At 45.6% G+C, this 21,545-nt stretch overlaps 2 protein-coding genes across 2 annotated transcripts in view; one reads left to right on the top strand and one right to left on the bottom strand.

Annotated features, from left to right (window-relative positions):
- nol8 (nucleolar protein 8) overlaps positions 1 to 5,048 on the bottom strand; it is a 31,923-nt gene extending 26,875 nt beyond the window's left edge. Inside the window, exon 1 of the mRNA XM_079511085.1 lies at positions 4,942 to 5,048. The gene's annotated coding sequence lies outside the window, so the exon portion shown is untranslated. The remainder of the gene's footprint in view (positions 1 to 4,941) is intronic.
- cenpp (centromere protein P) overlaps positions 1 to 21,545 on the top strand; it is a 116,179-nt gene that overhangs the window by 5,310 nt on the left and 89,324 nt on the right. Inside the window, exon 7 of the mRNA XM_079511089.1 lies at positions 10,180 to 10,276. Coding sequence (XP_079367215.1) covers positions 10,180 to 10,276 — 97 coding nt within the window. The remainder of the gene's footprint in view (positions 1 to 10,179; positions 10,277 to 21,545) is intronic.

Below are 21,545 nucleotides of genomic sequence, written 5' to 3'. Positions count from 1 at the left end.
CGACTGCTAGTCTGAACATAGCCATAGTTGCAGACAGTGCAGTGTGAGTACAGTCAGACGCACGTGTGTCTGGGATTGCTTTCAGCCAAGGGAACCTTGTTTTTTTGACCCTCTGCAGTCAAAGTATCATTAGTTATATAAGACAGAGTGAAATCTTAGATTGATTAACCAGGCCTGGCTCCTCTCAGGTCCCCTCCAACCCTGTGCTTCCCTCCTCATACTGAGCTGAAAATGACTGCAGCAGACATTCCTCCACTCAAATTAACATTCTGAAGGCCTGAAGGCCGGGGGCTCCACAACATCTGAGCTGTGGCTCTCAGCATTCAGGACAAATGATTTTCACTACTGTGTGCTTCGTCGTCACACCTGTACTCGATTAGCACGGTCGTAGCAGCCTATTATATACCAGCTCTATTACTGGTATTAGAGTAAAATAATACAGGGTATGCGCGTGCATGAAGTGAATGGGAAATCGAGTGGCAAATCGAGTGGCAAAGTGAGTTGGAAAAGTGAGTTTAATGTCGTTTAACGTCATTTAATCAGGTTCAGGTTCAGGTTCAGGTTTATTTGTCATATGTATAAATACAAGTATAAATACAATGAAAATCATTTTGCTCAGAGCATTCTCAATCTTATAACACAGGACATAGACAAACATCTATAGTGCAAAGAAAAATACAAAAACACAGACAAAGTGCAAGTGGGTGACAAAACAGTGCAATACAGTTAAAGGTCAGCTGTTCAGCAGCCTGACTGCAATCAGCAATAGGACTTTTGTGTTTGGATATGAGCTATCAAGGCCAGAAAAGTAGGTTTGTGCCACTCAGTAGGCGTTCCCGCATAACTTCCGGGTATGATAATGATGTCAAGTGCATACCCTCTATAGATACTACTCCTTGGTCAAATATTACTCGACTACACGTGAAAGTCGAACTTGTACTTGAGTTAAAATACTTATTTTATTTTTAAATGTAACTAGAGCAGGGGTTTTCAACTGATAGTGAACGAGGGACCACCACCCTGACTTAGAATGAACCTGGGGACCACTGTTGTTGTTGTTGTTGTTGCTCCCACTCACCAGACCAACGTGCAACCCACCGTGCCAATAGGGCTGAGCCCGATTGGCAAGGCTGCTGCGTGCTGGGTCTTGGCTGGGGGCTACATATACATCCCACTGTTTCTCAACCAATGGTCCAGTGACTACTAATACTTTCCTAATGATAATGACTCAACAACCAGACAATCCAGTGCACTTCCCCCTCTTGAGATTCTAACTCCCTTTTTCTGTTGAATTTCTTGTCCTCCCAACTTATCAGTAAAATGACTTACATGGACGGTCATCATAGGTCATTTAGTTCACGGTTTCTCAACTAGTGAAAAAAAATCAACTTGCCATGGCAATCAATTGGCTGAGGCAGAGGCTGGAAATTGCACAGGTGAAGGGATTTAGGCTGACTAGGCCCACTGGCAGAGCCTGACCAGAGTTCAGGTGGTTCTGGAGAACCGTAGGTCGACCGATACCGGGCACTGCACTCCCTGCGGGGGAGTGAAATGCGTGTGTCGAATTTGAAGTCGGTGGGGCAAACAGTTCTCGAGTTACGTGCATTACAACCGTACACACACGCAGACAGACACACACACAGACACACACACAGAGACGTGGCACATTTATTGTAGGATAGGGCTTAAGTGGCTAATTCCCTAGAAATGTAGTAGAGTCGTAATTATCGAAAAATACAAATACTCAAGGAAAGCACAGATACCCAAAAATGTACTTAAGTACACTACAGTATTCTAACTAAATGTACTTTGTTACTGTCCACCACTGTTGTCTGTCACGCTAGTTTTCCCTTCAGTGGAACTGGCTCTCCAAGAGGCGTTTTAACTACAGTCTGTTGTCATTACATATTCAGTTTTGAATGATTTGTTTTGTCACCGTCCCAAGAGACTCGTTTTCACAGACGTGTCGTAGCAGAGTAACAGCAGGGGCGGGCGGCATATTAAATTAACAAGTCCCTTTTGATTCAGGCGTGCTAAAGAGAAAGGCGCTGTCAATAGTCTTATCAAATGCTGGCTGTCTGGTTCAGCTAAATCAAACGCACCCACACTATGGATGTTATTAACTGCAGCTGTGTTTACCCTGTTATGATGACACGTGTGAAAAGGCTCCATTGTACAAAACCTTTTTCTTACCAAACCCTCACTGTCTGTCGGACAGAGGCCTTGTATCTCTAGATTTCATCTTTTTGAGGGGCACTAGCCCCTCCTATGGCCAGCTTTGAGGGTTTGTGTAAACACAAACATTGTCCTAACACAAACATTAATTGCCATTGATAATGAATGGCCAGTTTTGAGTGTTTGTCCCAACACAAACATTGAATGCCATTGACAATGAATGGCCAGTTTTGAGTGTTTGTCCCAACACAAACATTGAATGCCATTGACAATGAATGGCCAGTTTTGAATGTTTGTCCCAACACAAACATTGAATGCCATTAACAATGACTGGCCAGTTTTGAGTTTGCGTAAACACAAACATTGAAGACAAAAGTGAGGACGCAAATTGTGTGTCCCCAAATAATGCAAAAATAATAATAATACCAAGATTGTAATAATAATGCAACAATATTGAAACATTAATTACTGTACATTGTCAAGGTATTTTGTTAATTTTATCTTTAAAAATTAGTTTTCATGTGATGAATAGGACAGTAAAGATGGAGTGCCGTGATTTTTGTACTTTTTCTGTTTTGTACATGGAGTCAACATTACTCTAATTATTAGAGACCTTATTAGAGACCTGTGGGTCTATTAGAGTCTAACAGACCCACAGGTGTGGTTATAATATTCAAATATGTCTTCCCTGCGTATTTTTGGTTTCTTCCTGAAAGCCTTTGAGTAAAGGCCCAATGGAAAATACACCTCTTTAGTGATATCATAAAATCATCCCCTAACCCCTCTATACACTTAAAAGATCTTCCTCCTAGTATGATCATAGTATCTGATGATCATGTTTTTTGGGGAACAAAATCACGGCACTTCATCCTTAAAGTATACTATGTTAGTTCCATTGATCCACGAAAATGCATGCAGCCCACCCATCTGACCACTTAACTACTGTATGTCCGCTCGCAGCCCACCCATCTGACCACTTAACTACTGTATGTCCGCTCGCAGCCCACCCATCTGACCACTTAACTACTGTATGTCCGCTCGCAGCCCACCCATCTGACCACTTAACTACTGTATGTCCGCTCGCAGCCCACCCATCTGACCACTTAACTACTGTATGTCCGCTCGCAGCCCACCCATCTGACCACTTAACTACTGTATGTCCGCTCGCAGCCCACCCATCTGACCACTTAACTACTGTATGTCCGCTCGCAGCCCACCCATCTGACCACTTAACTACTGTATGTCCGCTCGCAGCCCACCCATCTGACCACTTAACTACTGTATGTCCGCTCGCAGCCCACCCATCTGACCACTTAACTACTGTATGTCCGCTCGCAGCCCACCCATCTGACCACTTAACTACTGTATGTCCGCTTGCAGCCCACCCATCTGTCTTTAGATGGACCATTGGTCTACTCTCCCTGCAGTTTTTGCCAGGTGCTAAAAAAGCGCCTGGACTACATTATTCACTAACGACCGTACTGGTAACTGATGACCGTAGTCGTAGTGACAACCGTAGTGCACACTTCTTCATGATTGGCTGCCTCTAAGGCTGCCAATGGGATGTCTCCCATTTACCCATAAAACCCATAGTCTGAACGGCATAAAAACCCATACTCTGAACGCTGCAACGTGAAGCCGTATTGGCTGCTGATGTGTAAGGGGTTTGTATGAGAAGTGGAACGTGAGTGGCAACAAAAGCTAATGTTATGAGCTAACTGGAGCTACAGGAGCTTGCTGCACCTGGCAGTTATGACTGAGTCATTCTTGTTTTAAAAGAGGTTGTACTACAAGCTACATCAAATATAACACTGCTTGCCTCTACATGCCTTAACAATGATTGACTTTAATTCTAAATGAAGAACTTGTAGAATGTGGATGTTATTCTTTAATACTGTGTAGGTACATCTAACATACATTCATACAGATAGACATTCATTTATATTATAACGGAATGTCTGTCTGTATATGTATGTCTGTAGGAAACAATGTCGCTGCTATTCACTGGCTTCACCAATGGCTCTGAATGTCCACCCAGACATTGACCATAACATTATGGAGGTCTTAAAGAGGCCCTTTTTAATGTAACACATTTAACGCTGTTAATTCAATTTATGAGTGAATTAATTATCCCCATTGACTTATAATGGGAAGATCGAAGACTCCAATTCTGGATTCCTTGGGTCATCATGACACATCTCCCCATATAGGCCATGCCCATTTGTGTCTAGAAAGATTTTCCACCATTTAGAATGTTCTTCAAAACATACTTTTTGCTCTTCTACCGCCAAATCTCACAAGAATCGGTACACATGATCTCTGGACCTATCCGATGAAAACACCACAGGCAGAATTTTGATAGTCTGTATCGTTCGGCCGTAATTGGCTTCTGAAGTTAGTGGGAGGGGCCTATATTACAAAAATGCCACAAATCACGAACGGAATGTCCAATCCACCAATGTTCAATTTTAATCACATGTCGAGGGTTGTTTATTCAACAGAGAGCCAAAAGCAATACCATTTTCATCCATAGGGGCAACGCAAATGCGACAAATGTAAACGCTTGATTTTGCAACAAGGGGTTGCAAAATCAGCAAAATCAGTGTGAGGGGCCTATATTTCCGAAGGCGATTGAGGCAACCATAGACATATAAAGGTACTTTACCCACACTGTACATCATTTGGTGTTCATATATTTGAACCGGTAAGGAATAGTGGTATACAGTATAAGAGAGAAAGTGGAGGTAAGTTAGTGGAAGTACTTACTGTATGTGCCTTGTGAGAGTGCCGAGCGGCCAAGGCGATAAATGAGTGGAGACCAGTCCAGGGCAACCTTCAATAAGGCTTTCTTTTTTCCATTTTTTCTCAATCACTTTGACAGTCTTCAGTGCAACCTGTCATCCCTCGGGTTAGAGACAACTGTCTGCCTTTTATAGGGTGGGTACCCATTACCTGGTTAGCCCATACCATTCCCCAGGTAACAATAACAATATTCCCCACTCCTAGAATCACACAATACCATTTTACATAAATCTACTACATGTATGCACCCTCAATACATATTCACAGTTAGCATTTGGCATAGAAATATATACACACCCTATACATGATTAAATTCATTATAGTCCACCCCAATCTCCCCTTCTATCCATTTCCCACTTCACCCTCCCGGAACTATAAAAGGGGTGCCTATACCCGGAGGGAATTCATTTGCCCGAACACCACCCTGAAAGGAGGATGAGAATAAACAGAGGTAAGTTTAGACATCAGAGATTTACATTCCTTCTTCACAAGTAAAGTCTTCTCATTATACTGGTCAATTAGAAAGTATGCTGTCCTGTTTATTCCTAAACTAATGTGCCTGTTATATCTGTTCATTTGTAGGTGTATGATGAGATCGGCACGTCCGTCCCTTCAAAGAATTACCAACAACTCAGTGTGTCCCCTGCATAACCCTGAGCTGCCTGCACCCCCCTTAGCTTCAATAAATGCATTTGTTACAATTTGTGTCTTTATTTACATTATACCATACATGTACATGTAGAACTGTGTTCGCATATGCATTAGGTAGTAACGGCATCCGCCGTTGACCCCAAGTTCTAGACCTCCAGTTTCCCCGATAGAACGTATCGCGCAGAAGGAACACGTTATTCAAACCAGTTCCTTTCCCCTCCATCAGGCTGACCAAGAGGAGGCAGTATAGAGACCAGGATTACTAGATGTGTTTTGTGAGGGTTCCAACTTCCTAGGGGACACGCAGATAACATGCAAACTATTTTGTATTATTTCCACACATAGTTCAATGTTGAAAATGAGTGGTCTTCCCCTATAAAGGGGCATGTTTGTTTTCCACTTAAGGTTAAAAACTACAGCAGAGTAAAAAACATGGCTGGCTGCATAACCCTGACCTTTTACTGTACTAGTACACACAGCAGCACAGCTTCAGCTAATCAATAATGGCTATGTTTTTTAGGGTGTGTTCATACTGTCCATCATGCTTGCACATTAGCATGCCTTGGCTCGGACACCTATGGAAATCTACCACTCTCATTATTAATTTGTTTGGTGTGGCTGTGTTTTTTGTTTTGAATCTGCTGTAGTTTTTAACCTGAACTGGAAAACAAACTTCAAAGTCCGCCTGGGCTTTCATTCCCCGATCAAGGGACTTACTGTACATCGTAAAAGTAAGACAAAGATACAGTATATAAATAATAATAGCAGTACAAATGGTTAATTACTGATATGGAAGAGGAACAGTTGTTCTGTGTTTCACTCAAATCTGGATCATATCGTCTGGAATCTGTGCTGGAGCTCAGCAGGAGGAAACATCCTGGAAATGATTCTCACACAGAGAAGAGTCTGTCTGTCTGTCTGTCTGTCTGTCTATCTATCTGTCCAGAAATGTCAATGACAAGTAGTTAAATGTGTTAAAAGAATTTTAAGACATTTAGAATTTTTATCTTCACAATGTTCAACTCTGAATTAAATATTGAGCTGTGCAGGCAAGTGAAATGCATAATGGTGCAGTTGACATGCTTTAAAACAGGTTGGCACCGTGGTTTTGGTATGATGCAGGGGAAAGGCATTATAACTAAGCATGTAACGATACACTCAACTAACGATACGATACGTATCACGATATGATGTTCACATTACGATTAAAAATGTTATGAATTATCAGCTCCCCTCTGTAGGCCTCTACTACTGAAAGTGACTGCATGAAGTCATTTCTCTCCAAAAGCACTTGAATATGATGGAATATGATTAAAGCTCACACTTCATATCACACACCATAATTCACTAGCCCCCCCTAAAAAAAAAATCAGGATTAATATCGATATATATCGATATACGATATATCGTTACATGCCTAATTATAACATGTTGGTAATATGCAGGAGAAATGCATTATAACATTTTGGTATGATGCAGGCGAAATGCATTATAACATGTTGGCACTGACTGCCAACATCTTGCCAACATAGTGCCAAGATCTTACAACATGTTGGCATAGACTGTGCAGGTGAAATGCATTATAACGTGTTGGGATAGTGCAGGTGAAATGCATTTCAACATGTTGGCATAGTGCAGGTGAAATGCATTACAACATGTTGGCATAGACTGTGCAGGTGAAATGCATTATAACGTGTTGGGATAGTGCAGGTGAAATGCATTTCAACATGTTGGCATAGTGCAGGTGAAATGCATTACAACATGTTGGCATAGTGCAGGTGAAATGCATTTCAACATGTTGGCATAGTGCAGGTGAAATGCATTACAACATGTTGGCGCAGTGCAAAATGTTGGGTATGATGCCGGGGAAGTTGAAATGCATTACATGTTGGTATGTTGCATTAAAACATGTTTTGTTGGCATGATTCACCAGTGCAAGAACACAACACTGGCCGTTTGTTGTGCATGTAAACACAATACTGTAGCCAGTGAAATAGGCTTTATTTACATATCTGGACCAAACATGTGGACTTTGTAATGAAATAATTAGTTGGAACGTATTGTGTAAATTGTTTATCAGTGATGACAATCAATATAACAGCCCTGCACCCTAGCCAAGGACATGATCCACCCCTACACCCCTTCCCGCACACTTAGATCAGCGGACACAGGATGTCTGTCCGAACCTTCCTCAAAACACCCTGGCCAACGCTCCACACGTCCTGGACTCTTCTCTCTCCTGGCTCCCAAGCTGTGGAATGACCTCTGTCGGGACTGAAGACTCACTCCACATTTTCCACCAGTCTGAAAAACTCACCTCTTCAGAATCCACCTCACCCCCTAATCATTCCTTGTATCACAGGATTGATTCTCTAGTGACCACTCTTTAAAATGGCCCTTAAGAGATGTAACCTGCTCAGTGGCCTTGTGGTTAGTCCGCCCTGAGACTGGAAGGTCGGGGTTCGATGATCCCTAGCCCGATCTTACCAAAGACTGAAAAACGGGACCCAGTACCTCCCTGCTTGGCACGCAGCATCAAGCCAAGGGTTGGATTGGGATAAGACCCTGCAACATATTAGCGTCATGTCCAGGGGGTGTACTTGTACATCATGTCCAGGGGATGTACTTCTCTCTTGTGCGTGAGCTGCCTCACGCTACAGAAACAGGAGATATAATAGGCTCCTGCCATATGGCCCTCATGGCTCGGCAAGGCTTACTTTACTTACTTAAGAGATGTAGTGTAAAGGCAGGACATTGTTTTATGGCCAAGGGTAGGTTGTTCCATGTTAAGCTACCCTGTACTGGACATTTTGTCCGAATGTGGTGCATCTGTGCACCTCACACTCATAATCCTCTCTAGTGGTTGAGCTGGTGCCAATCTCACTGCCAGCCTCTTTATGAACAACCCCCATACCAGGGGAGGCAGGCAGTCCATGCAGAGTTTTATACAATTCAAACCTGTTAAGAATTACCACAAATGTACAGAATGTTGTTTTGATACCATGGTATTGATGTTTACCTGGTAGTCTAATTACTTTGTTACTTTATTGTATTCTTTGCACAATATTTACATAACTATTTAAGCTGTGGTTTGTTTAGTCTGATCTTACACTTTGGAAGTCACTCTGGATTGCCTGATAAATACCTATATTGTAAATGCATGCATTCAGACAGACTAGACGTACATACTTATATACCCACATATACAGTACCACCACATACTATAGGTTTTTATCATAGTGACTAAATACTGGCTGGCTTGTGTGGTCTGCATATAAAATCTAATAGTAGGGTGCAAATCGTGTGTGTGTGTGTGTGTGTGTGTGTGTGTGTGTGTGTGTGTGTGTGTGTGTGTGTGTGTGTGTGTGTGTGTGTGTGTGTGTGTGTAGTAGACAGCAGTGGAAAGTGTCCATCTGGAAACTTTAATGAACTGAAGTGACTTGGAACACTGACTACAGTGTGTAGACCCAAAGTGTGTGTGTGTGTGTGTGTGTGTGTGTGTGTGTGCGCGCGCGCGCGTGCGACAGTCTGTCTGTCTGTCGCACACGCACACACTCGCACACGCACACACACGCGACAGTCTGTCTGTCTTTCTCAGGTGTAGTTCTCACTTTAAATCACAGATCTCCTCTGCTACAGTACAGTATGTAACTCCTCTGCTACAGTACAGTATGTAACTTGCGGTGCATTTGTAAACTCACTCAGAGTACAGTGTGAGCACTCTGTCTTCAGTCACACATTTGACCAATTTTTGATTTAATAGATTTTTTAAGTCGAGTTTTGGTGGGAAAATATGATATTTCTTTTCTTATGTTTCCATGTCATTATAGGCAACACAAAATGTAAATCTACAAGCTATAAGTTATTTTTGCACACCACCGTTGTACAACAAACTAGAAGTGGTTAATCAGATTAACCAAATTTATAAAATGTCGACCAGTCGATTATACATAATCTATTTGATTTTTTTGCACGTTGATTCATTAATATAAAATAATTTGGCGAGTCTTCTCGATAATAGATTATTAAAAATCACACCCTTGTGAAGTGAGTGGTGCAACTCCGTGTGGGGGTACCCGGGGCGTCCGCGGAAGTTCCAGACCCACAGGAACGCGGCCCGGTTCCGGCGAGCCACCCCGCTTCCGAAACAGTCGAGAAATGACAGTTACCATGTGGGGGTCCCGCTTCCGAAACAGCAGAGAAATGACAGTTACCATGTGGGGGTCCCCGGGAACATCCAGACCACCAGGAACGTGCCCAGGGGGCTGGCCCGGTTCCGGTGAGCCACCCTGCGTCCGAAACGGTCGAGAAACGTTACCAACCAAGCTATTTTCGTGCTTGGACAGACAGACCCAGGGACAGACAGACAGACCCAGGGACACACATAGCTGTGTAATGGAGTGGTTGTACCACTCAAAAAAAGTTGAATAATCGCTAAGGAAATAGGATAGTTGTTGCCCTAATCTGATTCCACAACCGATAATAGTACTTTTTTGTATCAATATAACTAACTATAACAAACTATGAAGATGTTTGTGGTTGTTTGTGCAGGGTGGAGGAGAACAATGATCTGCTGCTGCTGTTCAGAACTATGCGCAGGTTCTGTCAGAGACGAGCTGAGAGATGCACAACCTACCAAGGCTTCCAGGTAGGAATACACACACGCACACGCACACACACACTGATGTGTGCGCCGTGCGCTACCTGGCCTGCTGGCATGGGGTCCGTATTGTTTGAGTACAGTGTTCATTGCACTTACGTAGCGTCATGCTACAGTAGCTAGTACTGTGTAGTGTGTACCAGTATCTTGATGTCTGTGTAATACCCGGGATTCGAACCCTGGTCTCCCGTGTGGAAAACAAATGTCTTAACCACTTGTTTAAAGGGAAATATTCCCTCTAATTGGCCGGGGGGAGATATTAGGCTTTTGGTCATCAGACAGATGCTCTGAGAGCCACTGTACCAGTTTGGTTTAACGGTTAACCAGTTGCTTTTACTGGGTTGCTTGTTGTTTTTCTGTCTTTACTGGTCTGTAGATGTGGATTGTTACTTACTCCAGTTTAAGCTTTGTTTCTCTGTGTCCTTTACTGGTCTATAGATGTGGATTGTTACTTACTCCAGTTTAAGCTTTGTTTCTCTGTTGGTGAAATATGAAGTAGTTCCGGGCATTTTATGGGGGGCAAAAAATAGTTCCATGTAATAGAGGGGTCAAAGTTGAACGAAAGTTGCGCTAATATTTTAGAAATAGGTCAACGATACAAATGACGTGAATTAATTTAATTTTTCTGCGTGGCCCCAGTGCCCCACACAAAATGACCGAAACTACTCCATATTGACCAAAAACAGAGCAGAACTCCCACCACTGGACTCGGGCAATCAATTAATACAGTTGCCACCACTATATTAATGGCAAGTATTTCATACAGCTTAACTCTTTTCCCCCCAAGTCCGTATACGTACGTCGACGCTAGGTGGCGTCATATCCCAGGTCTGTATGTATACATAGGGATGTCCCGATTACGTTTTTTTATAGTATAATATCCCAAATCACAGACAATATCCAGTACAGTCTAATATCATAATATGGATATAATATTGATACTAGGGATGTCCCGATCACGTGCTTTGGCTCCAGATCCGATTCCGATCATTTGAAAATGACGTGATATAATCCCTTGGTGTTACATTAGCAACGAAAATAGGCTACAAGATTGAGGCTACGGGCTACAGCTCGTAGTGACTGATGCGTTCCGCCTGTCCCCGCACCCGTTAACTTATACAAGTTAATTTTCCCACCCGCTTTTACCCGTCAAACTCGGGTCGGGTATCCGCGGATCCGCCCGATGATGTCAAACGTCATAAAGAAATAGGGTATTTTTTCGTTTTTTGTATATTTTACTTCTAATAGGACAAACAGCTGATCTGTAACTCACAATCCATCGCAAGCTTATAGATATTTTTGAAACATTTGAAACATTTGAATAATTCTTATCCACTTTTTGTTAATTCTTTTTTTTAAATAAAAAAACTAATCTTTCATTATTATTTTCCCAATGATATATTTCACGTGATGTCTTCATATGAGGGGAGATACATATGAGAAGCTTCTAACTCAAAGCCCAGAGAGTTGGAAGAAGTCATAAACAAATGTAGATAAGTACATGTACAGCTGTGTGAGGAACAGCCTCATGGTAAATGTCCAGACAGGACTCCGCTGATTAGTTTGGGCAGAACGTCAAGCAGAAAATCAAACTGCTGGAGCAATATGGAACCTATTCTTGTGTTTACTTGGACGAGGGAGTGAGGGGGGAAGAGGGGTTGGGGGACGGGACGGGACGGGGGGGGCACTAGCCAAGTTGGCTCAGCTAAAGGAAGATTAACCCACATTTTCCATACCGGCCCAAGCGCTGCTAAAATGGCTGAATCGTAGATGTTTGCCTGCCAGGAATGTTATTATTACGGAGAAAAAGGCAGTTCAACATTTGAAAACTGGTTCCCCACATACACATGGTGTGTGTGTGTGTGTGTGTGTGTGTGTGTGTGTGTGTGTGTGTGTGTGTGTGTGTGTGTGTGTGTGTGTGTGTGTGTGTGTGTGTGTGTGTGTGTGTGTGTGTGTTGTTACTTTATTGGTCTGTGTGGAAAGTTAGTTGTTGTATTTTTGTCAGCACAAAGAAAAATGCACAAAAACACACAGAACCAAAAGAGTTTCCATAACATTGCTGCGGCTGGGCACTGGGCTGTAACGTTAAAGGTTACTTTAGTAACCACGGTTGTATATATAAATTGAACGAAATACCTTTCGTTTATGGGTAGGTTTCCTTCAAAACCTAGCTGCAGAACATTATTTTATGTACTCCCAGGACAGAAAATTCTAGAATTTTCGCTGTCCTGGGCTCTAAGGGTGACGTAGGAAGCCACGCCTATCCCGTATAGATACCTGCGTGGCTACGTCAGCCCTCATTCGGAACTTTTCTTCTGCTTTAGAGAACAGAAGGGCGTTCCACGAAAGGTATTTCGTTCAATTTATATATACAACCGTGGTTACTAAAGTAACCTTTAACGTTGTATTATATAGAAATTTCACGAAATACCTTTCGTTTATGGGACTTTATGAACTCCCGTGACCTGAACTTCCAGTGGGTCCCAGGTAAACCTTTTGGGAGGGGCTCGGACCCTTTTGGGTCCAGAACCTAGTCCTTGTGGAGAGCAGGAGGCAGCGCTATGCTGCCCTGATGCTTTACTGAGCAGCGGCCCCCAAGACCGCGTGCGCTAGCGAAGGCGCTGCCACATCTAGGTTATAGTATGTGGCGAAAGTCGAGGGTGTAGACCAGCTTGCTGCTGTGCAGACTTCCTGAATGGAGACACCCTTGTAGAGTGCCCAGGAAGCTGCCACACCTCTTGTGGAGTGGGCCCTCAGGGCTTGAGGGGAATCCACGCCTTGGCTAGTGTAGGCCAGACGGATGGCTTCCACTATCCAGTTAGAGATAGTGACCTTCGTGACGGGCTTTCCTTTGGTCCTGGCACCCCAGGACACAAAGAGTTGGCTTCCTTGTCTGAAGGGAGCCAGTCTATCCGCGTATATGCGTAAAGCTCTGACTGGGCAGAGGCAATTAAGCCTGCTGTCTTCGTCAGAGGAGAACGGCGGGGGATGGAAAGCCTGTAGGTTCACTGGCACACACACTGAGAGAGCATTTTTGGGAATGAAGGCGGGGTTTGCCTTTAGGGTGACCTTGGTCGACCCCTCATCGAACCTCATGCAGTCTGGAGAGATCGAGAGCGCATGTAGGTCGCTGACCCTTTTTGCTGTCGTGAGTGCGATCAGGAGAGCCACCTTCAGGGTTAGGAGCTTGAGGCTCACGGTTTGTAGTGGTTCAAAGGGTGCTGTAGCCAGAGCCTTTAGAACCAGGGACAAATCCCACGAGGGAACGAGGGATCTGCATGTCCTATGTTCCCTGCGTACACCCTTCATGAATTGTTTTACCAGCGGGTGCTTCCACACCGTCTGGTTATCAAGGCCTGGGTGGCAGGCAGAGATTGCCGCCAAATGGACCTTGACTGAGGAGAGGCCTAGACACCTGTCTAGGAGCTCCTGCAGGAATGACAGGACGTCGATCACTGAGGCCTGGTAGGGGACTGTTTGGTCTGGTCTTCGTGAGCACCAATGCTCGAAGACGCGCCACGGTGTCGTAACGGTCCCTTGTTGACTGGGCTCTGCCTTTCTGAATCGTTTCGATTACGTTCGGAGGTAGACCCACGGCAGTCAACATCACCCTTTGACGGGCCAGACCCATAGGTCTAGGTCCTGGGGGTGAGGGTGGAAGATCTCCCCCCTCGCTTGAGAGAGGAGATCCGCTCGAAGGGGAATTCTCCACGGCTGGTCGTAGAGGAGAGGGGTTATTTCCGACCTCCAGACCCCCCACGACGGGGCTATTAGGAGCACCTTCAGACCCTGAGTCCTCACTCTGTCCAGAGTGGGGCTGATGAGGGATAGCGGGGGAAAGGCGTAGAGAAGGGTTTTGGGCCATTGGTGTGACAGAGCGTCTAGCCCCAACGTTGATGGTCCCCTGATTGCGAAGAAGAGGGGACACTTCGTGTTCTCCTCTGTGGCAAAGAGATCCACCTTGGATTTCCCAAACCTGCTCCAGACCTGGGCCACTGCATGAGGGTGTAGTGACCAGTCTGAGTAGCGGAGAGGTCCTCTGGACAGCAGGTCTGCCCCTGTGTTCAGAAGACCTGGGACGTGACACGCTACTATTGAGAGGACGCGTGTGTTGCACCACAGGATCAGTTTCTGAGCCAGTTGATGAAGACGAGGGGACCTGAGTCCACCTTGTCTGTTGATGTAGCACATGGCCGTGGTGTTGTCTGTCCTGACTAGGACATGGCAACCCAGGATGCGCTGCTCGAAGTGTTTCAGGGCGAGGAAGACTGCCATGAGCTCTAAGTAATTTATGTGAAGGGCACGTAGTGGCCCCAACCATAAACCTCTGGCTGTGAGTCCTTCCATCGTGGCTCCCCAGCCTGTCATGCTGGCGTCTGTAGTGATGACTTTCCTGATCAGAGGCTTTCCCATGGGGACGCCCTCTGAGAGGGTTTTCCTGTCTGACCACCATTGAAGGGCTAGTATGCATTGTGATGTTACTGTTACCTTCTGGTGCCGACGGTGCATTGGTACATGTAGAGAGCCTATCCATCGTTGGAAAGGTCTCATATGTAGCCTTGCTAGGCGGATTAAATAGACCGCAGAGGCCATTAACCCCGCCATCCGGAGGCATGCATGAAAAGGAATCGAGCGTCCCCTTTTGAATGACGCCACGCACTGCAGTGTTGCGTCTATTCTCTCTTGGCTCAGGCGGGCCGTGTAAGAGATTGAGTTCAGTGTTATGCCTATAAAGTCTATTGACTGTGTTGGCATAAGCATGCTCTTCTCGTGGTTTATTATAAACCCAAGCGAGTCGAGGTGGCTGAGCACACGATGTGTGTGCGACAGTGCTTCTCGTGGAGAGTCTGCAAGTAGGATCCAGTCGTCTACGTATGTAGCGAGACGGATCCCTTGCTGTCGGAGCGGAGCGATAGCTGCCGCGGTGCACTTTATGAAGACTCTGGGACTCAGTGACATTCCGAAGGGAAGGACTGTGTACTCGTACACTTTTCCTCTGAACCCGAAGCGCAGAAATTTTCTGTGCGGCGGGTAAATCGGAATGTGGAAATATGCGTCTTGCAGGTCTATTGACGTAAACCAGTCCCCTTCGCGAATTAGGCGTAGGAGGACTGGTGGAGTAAGCATTTTGAATCGCAGCTTTTTTAAGTGACGATTCAATGCCCTCAGGTCTAGAATGGGACGGAGTCCGCCCCCCTTTTTCTTTACCAAGAAATAGCGGGAGTAAAAACCGTTCATTGATTGGTCGAGGGCCACCTCTGTGATGGCGCCTTTCTGCATTAATGAATTGATTTCCTCTTGCAGAATGGCGGCCTTTTGCCCGCTCGCTTCTGAGAAAATAATTTTCCTGGAAGTGGGCGGTTTCGAGGCGAACTGTAGCCTGTATCCTGTCTGAATTGTACGGATTATCCACGGGGAAGCCCCGGATATCCGCCATTGTGACAGATGACGTGACAAAGGGTTCTCTGTGCTTGTCAGCGTGGTGCATGGCCTGCCTAGGGGAAGACTTACTTTGTGTGAAATGTCTCCCTCTAGTGAATTTTTTCGGTATTGAGTTTGGAAAAAATTGGCGTGGAGTTCCTGGCCTGTGACAGCTAAAGCTGTCACAGTGTGGGTTATCTTTCCCACTGGGCCTATGCCCTTCAGAGTTGGTTTTATTGTTTTTTGTGTTTTTTATTTTTTTTGTTTTCTTTATTGAACAACGTGGAAAAACATACACATGTGAATTGCACATAACAATTTTGGGGGTCTGTACAACGGTGCTCACAGCACTGTGTACAGGCCCCCTTAAGCGCTTCAGCGCAGGCTCTGAGGTGAGATCTGTGATCCCCACCTCTGGCCTTGAACTCTGAGTGTGGTGGGGAAGATGACCCGGCCCGGGCAGGTCATTTGCGCTTCCCCTGGCCTCGGCCTCTGGGAGCGCTCCTGGCCTTGTAGGGCGGCGGAGAGGTGCGGCGGTCTGCTCTGCCTCGGCCTGCAGGCTGTCGCTGTCTATCTCCGCTCCGGTCCTGGGACCTGGGTTTGTCATCGGTCTTGGCCTTCCAGGGTGCCTTCTTAGCCTTGGGGCGGCCTACCGGGGCGGCCTGGTTGGCCAGCGGTTCGAGCGCCTTCATCGTCTTGGTGGAGGACTCGAGCTGTTGGATGGTCTCTGACATCTTGGCCAGAGCGTCCTTAAACATACTGTCTGGGTGGATATTTCCAGCCACAAACTCTTTCTTTGTCTCCAGGGAGATGGCGCTGGTCTGATCGACCCAACGCCATCTCTCCTGGAGGATGGAACATGCCATTGCCTTGGCGTTGTGGAGAGTGGAGTCCCTCTGGAGGGTGGCCATCTTGTGATTCAGGCGGCGTAACTCGGCCAGGTCTTCTGGCAGTTCCGCTAGCTGGACTTTAATGGACTTCTGTCCCATCTCAATGAGGAGGCTCTTCATGGAACCCTGGAGAAGTGCTCCTGCATTGAGGGCCTTCGCCACGAAGGACATGTGTGCATACTGCCACTTGTTCAGTTTTGAGGCTTCCCTCACGCTGCTGGACAGGAGCTGCGGTTCCTTTACGTGGTGATCCACTCTAGGAGCTGCAGGGTTGGCCAGGTAGGCCGCTATAGCCTTGTCCATAGCTGGCATGAAGTCTATGGCGAGGGTTTGTTTATCTGGTATGTCGTTGGGCCCCTTGGCGCTGGCCTTGGGAAAATCCACCTTCAGGAGGGGTTCGTCCCAGGCGTGCATCATGGCCTCCTCGAAGCCCTGTGCCATAGGGAGCTTCTGTCTTCTAGGTGCAGGGGGGGGGGCGGACTCATCAGTCCTGCCTTCCCATGGTAGTACCTTGACAGTTGACTTAGGCCATGTGTGGTTACAACGTGCACTAGCCTTCCTGTATATCTCGTAAATATTGGAGTCATCCATGGGGGGTACAGGAGGCGGGGGGACAGGAGCCCTGGCTTGCTGGTGCTCCTGTATTTCCATGGCATCCAGGTCGTCGAAGGGGCGACGAGTGGTGCTGACGTAGTCCCCGGGGGAGAGGTCATCATGGCCATCTCGCTCGTCCGCGTAGGCCTCGTCCAGGACGTGGTAGTCCTGGAGTTGCTCCTGGAAGGAAGGGAGCTCGTCATCACGAAGCTCCCCTTCCTCCCTGGTAGTCCAATGCTCCCCACCGGGAGACATTGCGCGGTCTGGGGAAGGGTCCAGGCGGTCCACCATATAGCTGGGTGCAACAGCAGGCTGTCTGCGTCTAGCTGTATGTCTGGGCGGGCACTCAATGGTGGCCTGCACGACGTGTTGTCGAGCACGTGGAGCTGGGGAAGAGCGGCGCGGTGCGAAGGTATCCCTTGGCCTCGCGCCATGAGCCTCGTAATCAGTGGCCTCGTGAGCCCTGGTTGCAGAGGCTGAAGTAGCGTACCTGTCTCGGCTAGCGCCGGCAGGTGCTGCTCTTGAAGAAGAGGCTCCGGTTGGGGCTCTGTTGCCCGAGTAGTCGAGCCTCTGTCTCGGGGTAGCTCGTTGTCCCTTTGGCGGGACTTGTATGCGAGCTCGTCGCGGGGGAGGAGTGGGGCTCCTCTCTCGGAGTCCGTGGGCGGCAAAGTTGTCATAATACCTTTGGACACGTCCGAGCCTGTTGTTTAGGACGTCGTCGTCCATTTCCTCACAATGGAGGCAAACGGGACCGATTTCCTCCATGGACTCACGGGTGTGGGTGAGGCCGAGACAATACATGCACTCGTCATGCCCGTCTTTGCCCGACATCGTGTTCCCGCATCCCCAGGTGGAGCACGTCTTTTGTTTGGGGCCTTCTTGACAGTCGGCGGGCACCGGCTGTCGTCGATGGCGTCTTTCCCCGGGCTGGGTCTCCCTCGTCAGCGACATGGTTGCTTGTAGAGAGAGGAGTCCGAGTGCTTAACAGCCACAGGTTTATCTTCCTCGTGGCGTGTAATAGTAGACCACAGGCGTATCTGCCTAGTAGCGCTAAGCTAACTATCGATAGCTTTAAGCTAACAAACGCTAGCTTTAGCGAGAGAGAAAAAGAGGCGCGAGCTGTTTTTTCGACAAGCTAGCGTAGCAACAAGTTGCCTAGAACTCACTTGTGTCGAAGTTCGGCTTTTTTTTCTCGAGAAGTATCCTTCTGTTTGCTTCGAGAGTGTGCCAGAGATCTCACGGTCCTAAAGAATTAATCTCTCGGCCGAGTTTGCGAGATATATTACCCTGCACACACTGGAATGTTAAAGTTCGTTCTCGCAGCTTAGCAGAAGAAAAGTTGAATGAGGGCTGACGTAGCCACGCAGGTATCTATACGGGATAGGCGTGGCTTCCTACGTCACCCTTAGAGCCCAGGACAGCGAAAATTCTAGAATTTTCTGTCCTGGGAGTACATAAAATAATGTTCTGCAGCTAGGTTTTGAAGGAAACCTACCCATAAACGAAAGGTATTTCGTGAAATTTCTATATAATACAACCTTCTATCTCCATATTTCATCTTCTTTTTTTTCATGAAATGCCCTATTTAAATGCCCTATTTTATAATTTGCAAAAGTAGTGAAAATAGTCAAACTACAAGATCTGTAGATTTTAGATTTGTGGTTTTAGTTTTTAATACATTTTCACCTATGCCCAAAATAGGGACACCAGGTTGAACGTGGCTAACTGTCTGTGGGTTTTATAACTAATTTAATGTAAAGTATTAACTCATTGACTGGCAGGAATGACTTAACCAAGTTTTGGCCAAATGGCCTAGACAAGTTGGACTAGTTTGTTTTTAAGTTTTGAATTTAAAATATGTAAGATTGCCGCCTTCACTACCGTAAATCGTGCATTTATATAGCGCCTTTATCCAATGTGCTTACATGGATTGTGCATTACATTCACCCATTCACACACACATTCATACACGCCTGAAAATGCCCATGCAAGGCACCAACCAGCACATCAGGAGCAATTAGGGGTTCAGTGTCTTGCACAAGGACACTAACTCTGGGGGAGCCCGGGTTCGAACTGGCAACCTTGCGGTTACCATCCGGCCACTCTACCCCTGAGCCACCGCTGCACCGTCTGCATAGCTCTCGGTTGCTAGGCGATCCGATAAACAAGAAATGGTCCGTCAGTGAAAAAGTTCCCCTCCGTCCACTTCAATGTTAACTGGATTTTTAAAACACATTTATCTCTTTGTTTGTGATCGAAACGAGCTTTATTCACTGCTCATAACTTAAAGAGGAATACCACTACCACTCATTTTCAACATTGAACTATGTCATTAATATACCTTGTGTAGAAATGATACAAAAGTCCCCCCCTTCTGTTTAGCCTAGAACTGGAGGTCTAGAACTTGGGATCATGTGATCAGTGACATCACGCCGGTATACTCTATAGCCTAATGTTGCGTTCACACGGGACAGATTAAACGATGCAGTCTACCATTCATTGTCAAAGGATGGATGTACAGTAGCTGCTCCAAATCAACTCACAACGCGTCTTTGCATCGTTTCAGCTGCCCATGTGAACGCACCAAAAAAGTAAACTGGCGTGATGTCACTGATCACATGACCCCAAGTTCTAGACCTCCAGTTCTAGGCTAAACAGAAGGGGGGGGACTTTTTATTACCTTACTCTAAGGTTACCTTACTCTAAATATTAATGACAGTTCAATGTTGAAAAATAGTAGTATTCCCCTTTAATGTACATTTCGGTTGAATAAAAAAACAGATTGCGGCTAACTCTACATAGCCATTGCTATATTCTGGTTCTCGGTCAGTTAATGGTCTTCAAAATAAGATATAGAGACCTTGACAGGGAAGGGAGGGACACAGACTCAAACAATTCTAGCAGTCAACAATGTGAAAAGGGTGGGATTTATTCCTCAGCCTAGTAGGTAAGTGTGTGTAAAATTCCACGTAAATTGCACGCTGCGTTCATGATTTGAGGCTTTTTGTTAAAAACGGGCCAATCCTGCAAACTTTGGAAGCCAATGTTAACCAATTAGGATGGAATATGAAATATCGGACAGATCCGTCTTGAGCACATGAGTATAGAGATACTCCTCTTGGTGGCGCTATAAAAGGCAGATGTGAAAAATGCATGGCAAAGGTTTTTCCTTGGCCTCTAGGGTGTGTGCATTCAACGTTTCACGCAGATCGGGGCAGTATAGGTGACAATGTGAAAATGTGCCTCATGGTGGCCCGGAGTGTGTGTGGTAAGTTTGACATCGACCGGATTAGTGGTGCCGGAGATTAGCTGGTAACGGACGGATGGACACACTCACACGGGCGGAGGGCAAAGCATACTCTCTCCCCATGCCTTCGGCCTGGTGGAGACAATGAGTTAACAAGAGTTTGTGACTAAATAATAACTACATTGGAACTGGAACATACTGTAGGTTATATTTTTTCCCATTTTCTGCAAAATAATGTTTTTGGATTTACAAGGTTTACACCCGATAGCGACGATTATATTACAAACGTATGACTGTCTTGTCTGTCTGCATGTGGAAAGATGTTTGACACAGACTGTACACACAATGTCTTCAATACCAAACACCATGCTGACTTAAATGAGCCTCATCCAACAGAACAAACACACAGATGCCAAAACACATACGACTCATTATAAGATTACATTTCAAGTTAAAATGACCAAATATAAAGCAGCGTTGACTGATGACGGCACTCAGTGAGAACTAGGGCATTAAGCAACTAGTCGACTAGTTTACTAGTCGACTAGTAAATCCACTAGTCAACCTTGCTGGTACTAGTTGACTAGTTGATAAGAAAAAAAAGAAAAGTTTATTTTTAATTTTTTTCCCCCGATTTTGTAGGCCTCAATATCAGGTAGATTATAGTTATAGTCACCAATGTACACAGTTTTTACATGTACACATATTTATTTATTTTTAAAATGTTTTTTTTAACATAATAGGTGGTTAAACAACTAGTCTAGTAAACTAGGCAACTAGTCAACTTGTAAAAATGACTAGAAGTGAATGCCCTAGTGGGAACACAGGCATGATTGGCTCTTTAGTGGAAAGTCAGACAATTTTGTTTTCAGCGTTTCGAAACAGGCCACATACATAAAAAACCATACTGTATGTACATGAAATGTACATGTTTTTAAATCCTCCCTACACACGCACAGTAAAAAAAAGAAAGAAAACTACATAATTATGAAAACACAATATGTGTCTGTCATTTGAAGACTATGTTGTCTATTAACAACTGTCAACACCTGCACACTCTAATGAGGACAGCCCATACAGCCTAGTCTGTGCTCTTTAGATAACG

The sequence above is a fragment of the Electrona antarctica genome (assembly GCF_951216825.1).
Source record: "Electrona antarctica genome assembly, chromosome: 9".
Lineage (NCBI taxonomy): Eukaryota > Metazoa > Chordata > Actinopteri > Myctophiformes > Myctophidae > Electrona > Electrona antarctica.
The sequence above is the reverse complement of the archived record's forward strand: the minus strand, read 5'-3'. Positions and strand labels throughout refer to the sequence as shown.